At 45.0% G+C, this 12,698-nt stretch overlaps 1 protein-coding gene and 1 long non-coding RNA gene across 4 annotated transcripts in view; one reads left to right on the top strand and one right to left on the bottom strand.

The window, feature by feature from the left end:
- The window catches only part of LOC116090920 (signal-regulatory protein beta-1-like), a 100,159-nt gene that overhangs the window by 30,262 nt on the left and 57,199 nt on the right, over window positions 1-12,698 (top strand). Inside the window, exon 1 of one of the 3 annotated variants that reach the window (XM_031371883.1) lies at window positions 3,845-4,075. The exons of 1 other annotated variant lie outside the window; for it this stretch is intronic. Coding sequence is in view for 1 of the 2 variants with exons in the window: in XM_031371884.1 (XP_031227744.1) it covers window positions 4,051-4,075 (25 nt within the window). In the remaining variant the exon portion in view is untranslated. Of the gene's footprint in view, window positions 1-3,844; window positions 4,076-12,698 lie in introns of those variants that run through there. One more of the 3 variants, XM_031371884.1, reaches the window with a different exon arrangement.
- On the bottom strand, window positions 3,141-7,111 carry LOC116090921. The gene is made up of 3 exons (XR_004118851.1): window positions 6,635-7,111; window positions 4,810-5,470; window positions 3,141-3,798 (listed from the first exon to the last, which is right to left on the bottom strand). It is a non-coding gene; the product is annotated as an uncharacterized LOC116090921 (long non-coding RNA).

The raw sequence follows: 12,698 nt of genomic DNA, 5'->3' as shown, positions 1-12,698 counted from the left end.
TCCAAGGATGCCAAATACAAATGGACTGCACATTGTGAATGTATTTCTTACCTGGTAGTTCTCATAATTGTTCTTATTGTATATAATTGATTGATGTTAGAGAAAAAGTCATTTATTGGACTAAAAAGGCGAGATGTTGGGGTAATCTTTTGTGCACTGTGTAAAGGTTGTGTTTGGATTATTTACAAGTTGATTTTTGTACCAGGGGAGAGTTGAGTACTGGCTGGACTTTGGTATTATTATTTTTATGGATCATCACTTGCCTTAGTATTTTGTAAACATACACCTCTCTCCCCTTCTGGTTGATTTGATAAAGATCTGACAGCCAATAGCTGAGTCAGGAGAGAAAAGGTGGGACTTCACAGAAAGAATTGGGGGAAAGAATTGAGAGACGGGATTCTCCGGCATTACTTGGAGGTGGACAGATGGAGCAGAGCAGAGCAGAGAGGTAGACCTGGCCACAGGGCAGGACATAGGCCGGGATTACAAGGGATAGAGTAGCTGGGGGGAGGGGAGGACTGCCCAGCTAAGACCTAAGCTTTAAAATACTAATAAGCCTCGGTGTCATTATTTATCTATCTGGCAGGTCTGAACCAGTCCCACTATAAGATTACATGAGCTAGAGCCACTGAGTCCCTCAGAGCCTTTTTTACATTGTGCTACACACACACACACACACACACACACACACACACACACAAAAGCATATGTTTACACAAGCACATTCACACACACGCATGTGATCACCACACAGAGACATATACATGCATGAAACATGTCTGTGCACACACATTCAGACACATTCATGTGCACACAGTATATACATAAATATACACAAGCATGTGAAAACAAGCACACACATGCACACATTCATGCATACATATACATGCAGGCAGGCATATATATATATGAGATACACACATACAGCCGGGCAGTGGTGGCACACGCCTTTAATCCCAGCACTTGGGAGGCAAAAGCAGGCGGATTTCTGAGTTTGAGGCCAGCCTGGTTTACAGAGTAACTTCCAGGACAGCTAGGGCTACACAGAGAAACGCTGTCTCAAAAAAACAAAAAAACAAAACAAAACAAAAAAAGACACACACACATACAAACATGAATAACATGTATGTAAACACATACACAGGCACAAACGTGTGCCTTTACATGGACATATATACTTGCAGGCTCACATGAATAAACATACACTCACATGCATACAAATAAGTACACACACATGTACACATACACATGCATACACACAGTGAGAAGGGGACCACGTTGTCTTCTTTGCTCTCTCTGGGAGGCCCTTAACCGCTGGAGCCTATGTGTAGATACATATATGCATACACCTGCCTGTTTGTGTGCTTGTGTGTGTATGCATGAATGTGTGCATTTGTCTCTCTTTTCAACATGCTTATTGGTGTATATGTGCATAAATATGCACATATGTGTGTGCTATGTGCACGTATATGTGAATATATGGGTATATTGTGTGTGTGCAAGTGTGTGCATACATGCATGGTGCCTGCTGCTGTGTGTACTTGAATGCTTGTCCTGAATATTATCATGCCTCCTTCCACTTGTGGCTCCTACTGTCCCCTCTTTAACCTCTAGTGACTCTACCGCTGTTCACTCTGCCCTGTCGCTGACTTACCTCTTAGTTTTCATGAGAACTAATTCATCCTCAGGTGTGATAACAAGTTGCTTCTACTCAAAAACAATTTTTATTTTTTAGCTTTAAAGATTAAAACCAAAGCAAAAAAAAAAAAAAAAAAAAAAGCGAATGGTGGTTACCAGTAAGTTTCAGGATTGTCCTGAGCCCCTGAAACTGCACTCAATACACAGCCATTATTCGGTCTTGGTACAAGCTATGAGCCCACTCCTGAGTGTTGCAGTCTCTGTGGCATTTCCGATTGTGTTCTTGTGCTCGTCCTTGTCACCTCATTCCCCTCCCCCACCCACCATTTTCCCAAGATAAATCAGCCAGGTCAGTCAACACATTTTGATGAAAAAGAAACAAGTTAGTCCTTTGACTTGACAAAGTACGCCATTCTAGGGGCAGAGGGGCCGGGGCAGTCAGGAGCATGTGGAATTGGTGCTGCAGGGGCCAAGACAAGGCTCCTTTTGTGTTCTGGGACAAAGATAAAGTGTCCTGGCAAGATGGGGCCAGGGCCTTTCCAGTGCCAGCTCTGGCAGACGGGATTGGCTGGCAATGGTACAGCTCACCCCTAGTGACTGGATGGCCCGGCTTCTCACTACCTCCTCCTCCTCTTGCAAGCAAACAATTGAGAGTGAGTGAGAGGAGCCATGAAAGTAAGCTGTTTGCCCTTCCTGGCCACCTGGCATTCATTCACAGGGATGGGCATCCTCAGATCCGGCAGGCCTGGGACTTGTGGGAGCTTTAATTTGCTGCTTCCGTGGCTTTTGGAGAGAGAAAGCTGGCCTTGGTTCTAGGTCAGGTGACTTTGGGCTCTCCGAGCCTCTGGCTACCGTTGGAAAGACAGCCCAGCTGCGGGACAGGTCCAGCTGTACAGGCTCAGTGACGTGCTGTCTAATAACAGCAAGGCGCATGCTGGAGGCAGAGAGGGCTCCCGGGTTTCCGGATGCCGCTTTACATCTGGTGTTGAATCTGATTCTCAATGTCACCCCTGTGCTGGAGACAGGGTGCTCATTCCCACTGAGTTAGAACTGAAGTTCTGGGGACGGGTGTCAGCAGCAGGGTGATAGCACAGGCTAAGGTCCTGAGTAAGGCGGTAAGAACAGGGTACACCGCTAGCCCTGTGTACTGCTCCATATGTGCTGCTCTGCCTTCTGCCCCTTTCCCATCCCCAGGTAATAGACTTTGCCTTTTATGACAACCCACCCTAGAGAAGGGAGAAATTCACCTGCTTCTTGTAAGAAAGAAAAACTTGTATGCTGTTTATAATTTTTCTATATGGGAATTTTGGTTTTCGTTTTGTTTTGTTTTGTTGTTTGTTTGTTTGTTAGTTTTAAGACGGGAGTTTCTCTGTGTGGCCCTGGCTGTCCTGGAACTTGCTCTGTAGGCCAGGCCTTGAACTCAGAGATCCGCCTGCCTCTGCCCCTTGAGTGCTAGGATTAAAGGTAAGAGCTACCACTGCCAGATCACTACCACCACCCAGCCCTATGTGGAAGACTTTAAAGAGGGTGTGTTTGGCTACGTGGCTTATTCCCATACAGCTCTTAGCAGAGCACCTGCTCTTTCGTTGTCAGACACAGAGGAACAATATAGAAGAGGATCTGGCCTCACGGAGCTGATCTTCAGCCCAGAGCTCTGGGCCGTAGCTGCACAGCAGAGTCATCTATGGGAACATTAACCATTTTTCATGGCTGTGGCCTGTGCTAAGGCCGTGGGACTTCACACAGGGTGATTCTAGGCAACAGCTTCGCTGAGATCTGGAGTGTGAGGACAGAAAGAAATGAGCACCCGCCTAGAAAAGGAAATTGGCCTAGGGAAAGGAATCCATAAAAATGGGTTTGCTGCAGTATAGTTCAGCCTCTAGGGTCACCGGTGAGGAGCCTATAGCAGGAGGGACCCATAAAAGCTGCCAAATACAGCATGGGAAATTAGGGAGCATGGCTCAGGCCATGGGGGAGAAAAAGAGCCAAAGCAGGGCATGAGTGGGCATGAGTGGGCAGGAGTGGGCATGAGTGGGCAGCATACTGTAAGGCAACATGTTGCTGGGAAGTCACGGGTGGCTCAGAAGGCCCCGAGGTGGCCAATAGTTCCCCAAGGCCTGCAAGAGGTCACGCTGCCTCAAAGTTCATCCTGTCTTCACCCTGTAACCCAGATGATGAAGAAGATCTAGTTCACTGTATTTAGGTCCGACACCAGGACTCCTCCTACCCACCGTACCCCTAAAGCAGTCCCCACTCACAAAAGCCTGGGGCATGGAGTACGGAGCTGGGAGGAGTCAGCAGGGAAGTCAAGGGCTTTAGAAAGGCTGTCTCTGCTGGAGAGCTTGGCAGCTGGCTGTATCTGACTGGGTGTTTGAGAGACTCATAACTGGAGAGTGCTCTGGCCTCACAGGCATGGAGTGCAGGGCCACATGCCACGGTAAGTAGTCTATAAGGAAGCCATGAGCTCTGAGCACGGCTTGGATGCTGCTGAACCCTGTCCAACCAGATCCAGACTAACTGACACTAAAGCGGTGCCTTAAAAGTATTTCAGCAAGGTGTGGTAGGGTTGTGTTCAAATAAGTACAGACCTCGTTCATTTTTTTTTTTTAATTACGAGCCTAGATGCTGTGTTCTGATGTATAGCGATACTGCACTAAGATGCTGGGTCATGCTATCTGCTAGAAAGATAGGTTGCCTTGGAGTTTTAGACTGGAATGTTGCTAAGAATTGTGCTTTAAGATGTTGAGTTAAAATATAAATCTGTGTTAGCACGTTCTGTTTATAATAGGATTTTAGAGCCTTATGTTAAAGTACGTCATTACATCGGAATGTAGTAACACTGTATTTTGTTAGTATGGTGTGTGTAAACTTAAATCAGGAGGAGGCCCATGGGACTGTGGGACTTTTGACAGGAACAGAAGGATGCCTGGCCTGGATGTCAGAGCCGAGACTTGGGTTCAGATTTGACAGTGGCTTCTCTAAGCCTCTAAGCCTTTTTGTGGATTCAGAATCCATACATTTGCAGCAGGGGTTGCTAGGCAGTGTTGGCTATAGGGCATCTTTCCTTCTGCCACGGATCCATGGATCCAGCTCTGAGTATAGGACCCTCACTCACTCTTTGCCTCCTAAGTAGGAGAGAATGAAGCCCCTTACCAAGGAGATTGAGCTTACCTGGGAGTAAAGAGCTTCTGCTGCCAGAAAAATCATGAGAAGCAAGTGACCAGGGTGAGAGAACTGCAGACCACGGTGGGGAGAGTCTGGGGGTGGCAGCCAGTGGCTCACACCTGATCTGGGCAGGAGCCAAGCTCTCCCAACAGACTTTGTAGCCCCCACTGCTGACCATAACGGTGCTAGGCAATTGGAGGAACTGCTGAGTTCTGATCACCTAAGACCACATCCCAGGGCCTAGTCAGTCTTCAGCTGTCCTCCATCCCCGTGTGGGTCAGGCTTCTTCCGAACAGACTTTGAACAAAAATATCTGGGCTTCCCCACACCAACTCTTACTGCTCCTCACTCACTGGAAACAAAAGCAAGCAATGCCCAAAGCAGCTTGGAAGTATGCACACACTCACAGAGGCACTGCTGACCTCAACTTTGCATACATCCAGCTGCCTAACAGCCCAGCAATCTGTAATCCAAGACAGGGAAGGGCTTAAAAGCATAGTCCGGCTATGGTCCATTCGATCTTGTCTTGGTCAGCTTTGCAGTTATAACAGACTACCTGAGACAGTTTGTAGACATGGCTTATTTACACTAAGGTTCTGAAGGTAGGGGAGGGTCAAGAGCGTGGGTGCAGACTCTGCTGGCTTCTTGTCAGGGCTTGATGGTCCATCTGTGGAGAAGAATGAGAGGAAATGAGGTTTGCTGGTTAGTTTTTAATGTCATCTTGACACAAGCAAGGGTCATCTGAGACAGGAACTCTCAACTGAGAAAATGCCTTTGTAAGATTAATTAGTAATCGAGGGGGGAGGGCCCAGCCCCAGCCCCAGCCCCAGCCCCAGCCCATTGTGGGTGGTGCCATCCCTGGGCTGATGGCCCTGGGTTTTATTTTTAAAAAAAGCAGGATGAGGCAACCATGAGGAGCAAGCCAGTAAGCAGCACTCCTCCATGGTCTCTACATCAGCTCCTGCCTCCAGGATCCTGAATAGTTTGAGTTCAGGCTTCCCCTAAGTGGACGGTGACTCAGGATATATATGCTAGATAAACCTTCTCCTCCCCATGTTGCTTTGATTATGGTGTTTCACATGGCAATAGGCAATAGTAACCCCAAGACAGAGGGATTATGCAGAAGAGGCAGGGCAAAGGAAGCCACTATCTTTTTAACAATCCTTTTTTTTAAAACAAACAAGTAGAAACTAACTGTCTCTTGTGTGAACAGCTCTAACTCTTGTAGGAAGGCAGGACTTGTACAGCCTAGAGACTCCATTACATCTCAGTATGTCACAATGAGGGCAATCTGAACTTTGGTAAAAACAGACCATAGATAGCAGTGTTCTTGCACAAGCCATTTCCTGACAGACTCTGTGTGTTTCATTGCAAAGTTATATTTATATGATAGCTTTGACCTCATTGAACTAGAGACATACCTATAATGCTTAGCTTAATCCCTATCAACTAACAAGGACCCTGAGACTGGACAGGTTAAAGTTGTCCAGGCCTGGGTGGCCCCCATGCATTCTAGTCTTGGAGAATGAAACTCATATTTCATGGTCATCCTTCTATGAAAAAAAAAGTCTACAAGAGACAGGAGCAGGAGCAGTTTTCCTGGGGAAGCTGGGAACAGACAGAATGGGTTCTGGTAACTCAAGTCTCTGCATACTTTTTCCTTAAATTTTATTTTTGAGACTATAACATAATTATAACATTTCTCTCTTCCCTTTTGCCCCTCCAAACCCTTCCATGTACCCCTCCCTGCTCTACTTCAAATCCATAGCCTCTTATTTTGTATATACATTCCTAAATATAACCCGTTGAGTCCATGTGACATTGTCTGTACCTATGTTTGCAGGGCTGACCATTTGGTACTGGGGGGCTTCCCTCAGCTTTCCTCAGTTCTGTGTGTCCGATTGGCATGTCCATTAGTGCCATCCTTACTTGGTACACATTTGGGCAGTAATGTTGGTGAGACTTCATAGGTTTGTCTTCTGATGTTACTAGCAGACAGTCTCACGGCAAACTCCCTGATCCTCCATCTCTTCCAATCTTTCTGCCCCTCTTCTGCAAAGTTCCTTGAGCCTTAGGCACAGGAGTGTTCTGTAGATGTATCCACTGGGACCAGGTTCCATCATTCTGTATTTTGATTGGTTGTAGATTTCTCTAGTGGTCTCCATCTTTTACAAAGGACATTTTCTTGATGAAGGGTCAAGACTACATTTATCTGTGGGTAGAAGGACAAATGTTTATAGATTGTTGCTAAGGATTGTGATATTTTGAGGGCTGATGGGGCCTTCAAAATGAGACAGGAGCCTGGGCTAGGCTCTGGGCCCTAGTAGTTTCCCTGGCTGGTGTCCTTGTTATCTGTCTATCACTGTGACAAAACACAATGACCACAAGCAACTTGGGGAGGAAAGTTTACTTCACCTTACAGCTTATAGTCTATCATGAAGGGAAGCCAGAGCAGGAACTTGGAGGTAGGGACCATGGTGGAACCCTGCTTCCTGGCTTGCCTTCACTGGCTTGCTCAATTTTCTTATAGATGGTAAGACCACCTGCCCGGGAATTGAACTGATTACAGTGGACCAGGCCTTTCTGCATCAATCACCAATCAAGAAACTGCCCCATAGGCCAATGTGATGGAGACATGCTCTTAGTTAAAACTTCCTCTTTCCAGATGATTCTAGCGTGTTTCAAGCTGACCAAGAACTCAACCAACACAACTGTCTGGTCTCTTTCTATCTCATGGGCTTACCTCATCTGTAAAATAAGGCCTAAAAGAGAACTTCTTTTTACTCCTTTTAGTCCCCAGAATAAAATTCAGGTTATCAGATAAAATCACTTCCCCACAGGGCCATGGGCGTAAAATTTTCATCCAGTAAGACATGAATACATACAAGGCTGAGATAGGCCTTATGTTTCAGAGGGCAGAGAAAGGGAAATGGATGGGGAGGGTATGACAGAGAACTCACCAAGGATAAGTAGTCTCCTAAAGACAGAGCACGTGGCAGGTAGAGTAATGGATAGACTCAGGTCTGCCTGAATGCTAGCTGTGCGGTTAGCTCACTGTGTGACCTTCAGTTGATAGCCTACTCTGTCTGGGTTTTAGTGTCCTCCTAGGAAACACCAGTTCTATTGGTGAAGCCTCTTGGAGTTTTTAGATACCCTGGTGTGTACCTCAATTAAAAGCCTTAGGATGCTTGACTGGGGACACTGGATACACCTGTCCAAGAACCCTTGTTCTCATCAGCATACTTGGAGCACGGCTAGCAAAGAACAAACACCCAGTTCCTGAATGGGACATTGAGGAGAGCTAAGAATGGCCAGAAACAACCCCCAAGCCTTACCTATTCACTTTTCTTATGGTCACTTGCTGGGGACAGTGGGAACTGAGCAAAATAAGTCCCAGTGCTGCGGCTAAGAAGAGTGAGCCATGCCTAGTTCCTGCCCTCAGGACTCACATTCAAGGGGCAAGTACTGCCATTTGCTGCCTGTAAATGTAAAACTGTCTCATCTTCTCCACAAATTGACATTTTAAAATAAATATATAATGTCCTACTTTGTCTTTTAAAGTCACAATTGATTTAAAGGCTATTTCATGTGACAGTATAATCACCCCAGATATCTCCTGGTTACCCTTTTACATGTGACACCTTTTCCATTGCTTCTCTTTCATTCTATGCATGATGTTGGATGGAAAGAAAACCTTTTGTAGACACCAGACAGTTGAATTTTATCATAATTGAATTCACTCATCAGTTTATGCCTTTATGCATGTATGGTGTGTGTGTGTGCATGTGTGTGTGCACGTGTGTGCATGTGTGCGTGTGCGCATGTGTGTGTGTGTGTATGTGTGTGTGTGTGCCTTCCTCTGTGTATGTGTGCAGATGTGTGCTTGTCATGGTGTGTGCATGGTAGTCAGAGGATAGCTTCAGGTGTCAGTCCTTACTGAAGAGACTCTGACTATCATGGTTCTGGCAGGCCTTGCCCTTCCTCTACTCCCTCTTCCTTGCTAAAATCCATTCAATTACATTCCTATAGCTAGCCACCAAAGTCTATTCCTTTGACCACTTCCTCCTGAAGCTGGTCCAGCTAGCAAAGTATTGAAGTTAGCAATCAAAAGCCCCATCTGGCTCACCTCATTAACACACCAATTAAAATTAAACACCACATCCTAACACAGGGTTTCCCATTTTACCTTTATAAACTGCCATTTTACTATGTGCCACATCTGTCTCCTCTATCCAGAGGCAGTCCTTTGTCCCACTCCGGGACAAACCCCCTTACACTTCTTCTTTGTCCCTTTTCTCCTCTCTCCCTTGTTCCCTTTCCCATCCTCTCCCTTTTCCTCTCTCTCCTGTCTTTTCCCTTATGCCCACCCTCTGTCCCTCTGGGGCAGAATCTCCTTTGTGCTGAGCTTTGGTCTTGGGGGTCCAAAGCCGATCCTTTTCCTTTCAGAGAGTGTCTCTTGTGGTGTTTGGTACTGTGTACACTAGGCCAATCAGCCCTTGAGCTTCCTCCTCTCTGCACCTTCTGTCTTACCACCACACTGGGATTACAGAGCATGCTGCTGTCTGGCTTTATATGGGTCCTGGGGATTCTAACCCAGTCCCCGAGTTTGTGTGGCAAGTACTTTATTCACTGAGCCATTTCCTCAGTTCAGCGTTCAGTCTGTGCCTTTTGACTGAAAAGTTTAACCCATTTACATTTAAATGAGTTACTGATAATTATTTTTGCTGCTTTGTTTCTTGTTTTTCATGGCTGATAGTATCTTAGTCCCCTCAACCACCTCTACTTTCTTTTCTACTTAGCTATTTTGTATTGGTTGTTGTTGCTTTTTTGGTAGTTTTTTTCTCATCTCATTTTCTTTTGTGTCTGTTGATAGTTTTTTCAGGACCCTTCACCCCTCAACTCCCAGCCCTTACCCCTAATCCCTTGCCATCTCCATCCCCATCCCTACTTTCTTCAATGTTACAGGTTCATTCTCTGAGACAAGGTCTTACTTGGTAGCACCTACTGGTTTGAAACTTGCTGTGTAGAACAGGCTAGCCTCTAGCTTGCAATGATCTCCAGCCTCTTTCTGAGAGCTGGAGCTACTGGAGCTCACCATCTTGCCCTTCAATGATGCATCTGGTCTTCTAAAACAAGGGTAAATTTGGAGCTTTCCTTAGTTCTTTCTCTTTTCTCAATAAACAAAGCAGACCCAGCTGTGTGTCCTGGTCATTTTCTCCCATGTGGCCGTGCTACCAGATGGTGCGGAGGTCTTCCCACTGTTCTTGTTGTTTTCCCTTGTTTCACTGTTTGGGGCACAACAGCAAATGCTTCATCTTGTCGCCAGTCAGTATTTCCTGCTTTTATATTTTTGTCTTTTTCAAGACTCTCAGTGTAGGGTAGCAACTACCACTCTCAGATATCATAGACATTATTCAATAGTCATGAAGTTATTAGAGTAAAGCAACTATGCAGACAATTATTAAATGGCTACTAACAGGACTTTAATTCATTTGTGGTTTTCCTCCACAAACCAATACTCAACACTATAGCAGAATACCAACAATCCGCCCCCACCCCAAAGCCTTTCTACTGACCAAGTTAAACTAAGAAGAAATGTTTTCACAACTGCTACATTCAAGGAGTTGGAAATGCTTATTGTAGAACAGAGCTCTACAGGTTCAAGTTAATAGTCCAATGAAAATTCCTAGGAGGCATTCACTATCTGTTAACATGAGAGAAATGTATTTGGTCATATCATTGAACTATTTTATAGAAAACTTCAGGTCCTGCTGTGTTCTCTCTGAAAAGCAGAACATTTCAGTGACCACACAAGGCCATTTAAGTATGTCCTAGACCCCTCCATAAACCTAATGTGTATTTTTATAATATATAAACATAGCTAATACTCACATACATGTTCTTTTAAATGAAAAATAGCTTTATAGAAAGACCAGCTTTTTATATAGGAAATCTTTTTTATTATTATTTTTGAGGTTATAATATAATTACATCATTTCCCCTTCCCTTTCTTCCCTCTAGCCCCCCTCTCACCCCTTTGCTCTCTTTCTAATTCTTGCCCTTTTTCTTTAATTGTTGTTACATATATATGTATATACACATATACATATCTTAATATACAAGTACAACCTGATCAGTCTTTATAATGTTACTTGTGTACACATGTTTCCAGGACTGACTTTGGTATTAGATAACCAACTGATGTGCTCTTCCCTGGGATCACCGTTTCCCTCACTCTCAGCAATTCTTAGTTGGCTATAGTTCATCATCTAAGACTGAGGCCCATGATCTTTCCTTCTTCCATGTTACAATGTCTATTGGTAACATCCTTGCCCAGGTCTTATATAGGTAGCCATGTTGATAAACTATTCCACAATCAACAAGCCTGATATCATCTGCTGGTAGACATTTAAAATATGTCCTATAAACATCTATACTATATATAATATATATTCTATAAATACCTATATTTATAAGTGGTTGTAGTTCTATGGCCTGTCAGATTGCAGATATTTCTTTATGATTTTCACTGGGATTACACAGATCCCAACTTCTTAAACTATAAATTTCATCCCATGTGAGATCTTATATCAGAATGTGGTAGTTAACTAAAAAAAAAATCTGGCAGATTAAAGAGCAATAATAATAATAATTAATAATAATAATAATCAGAAATAAATGTAAAATAAAATCTGGCAACAGCAAAGGGTCGCTGAATGTGTAACACCAAAACATCGTTCAGAGTCCAGTGTGGAATGAATCTGAGGTTGCAGGCGGTGTTCGTGCATGTTGCGTCTTGAACTTGAGGGAAACCTTGGTTCTGAACACAGTTGGTACTGCACATGCCAGGATGCAAAGCAGTACTGAAGATCATGGCTTCTGCCTGTGATCACACGTGGCATATTGCGCATGCCTTCCACAATCTTTGGCCACAGGCATCTGTGGCCCAGTGTGTGTCCTGCTCCTTCTTCCTTAACAGAGCCCAGTGGGAAGTCTCTGCTTGAGAGAGATCAGAGTCAAAATACACAGTAGCATGCCCGTGGCCTTGTAGCATGCCAGTAAGCAGTGAGTAAGGTTTGCAGGGAGAACCCCAAGAGCTACCTCTTCTAGTCCAATACAGCAGTGGCACTAGAAAAACACTGGGGCCAGAGCCCAGCAGATGCCGGAGAACTTTCCCTACTCTTCTGAAAGTGGCTGCTCCTTAATTGGACGTATACTTGGTTGTTATAGACCTAAGACTTTTATCCAGAGCTTCTGTGTCAATTCATCCTGTTCCTGAGCATGTTAACTTGATGCTTCCATGAAGGAGTGAGACCTTGGAGTTTTCCTAGCTTGCAGCAGCAAACTGGCACAGGAGAAATGCACCAACTCGGACAGTGTACTGGCAGGGAGGGAGGGGCTACAGACGAGATCCAAAAAGACCACAGGGAAGGAGTGGCTTTGGAGCTTAAGAGGCAAGGAGAGAAATTGAAGAAGGAACAAAGCTTGGAGTGGAAAATCTGGTTCATCCTGGGTCCTGTTCAAAGGGAAGCGGAGAATGTGGAGCTGAGCCAGGATGAGCAGCTGAGACCCTGTTCTAAGGAGGCTAGGAACTCATGAAGGGTGTGAAGAGACTTGCAGTTTTGTTTGAAAGGAACAAGTTTGTCATTCAGATGAAGCTTGAGGCCGAAGCAAATATACTAAGGAAAAGTCTGCGTAGATACCTGGGCAGGCAATATAGCCAGAGTGCTGGAATCAGGCACAGCTTTTGGCAAGAACTGGGAGGCTGTGAGTTCAATAGGAACAGATTGGCAGGTCCCTGAGGACTAAGGGAAGGCCTGGCTGAATAAACCAAGTCTGGTCCTGAGAAAGAGAAATGTTCTGGCTTTATCGGGCCCCCTTTCCTCCCTCCCTCC

Source organism: Mastomys coucha, unplaced genomic scaffold (assembly GCF_008632895.1).
Source record: "Mastomys coucha isolate ucsf_1 unplaced genomic scaffold, UCSF_Mcou_1 pScaffold15, whole genome shotgun sequence".
Taxonomy (NCBI): domain Eukaryota; kingdom Metazoa; phylum Chordata; class Mammalia; order Rodentia; family Muridae; genus Mastomys; species Mastomys coucha.
The sequence above is the reverse complement of the archived record's forward strand: the minus strand, read 5'-3'. Positions and strand labels throughout refer to the sequence as shown.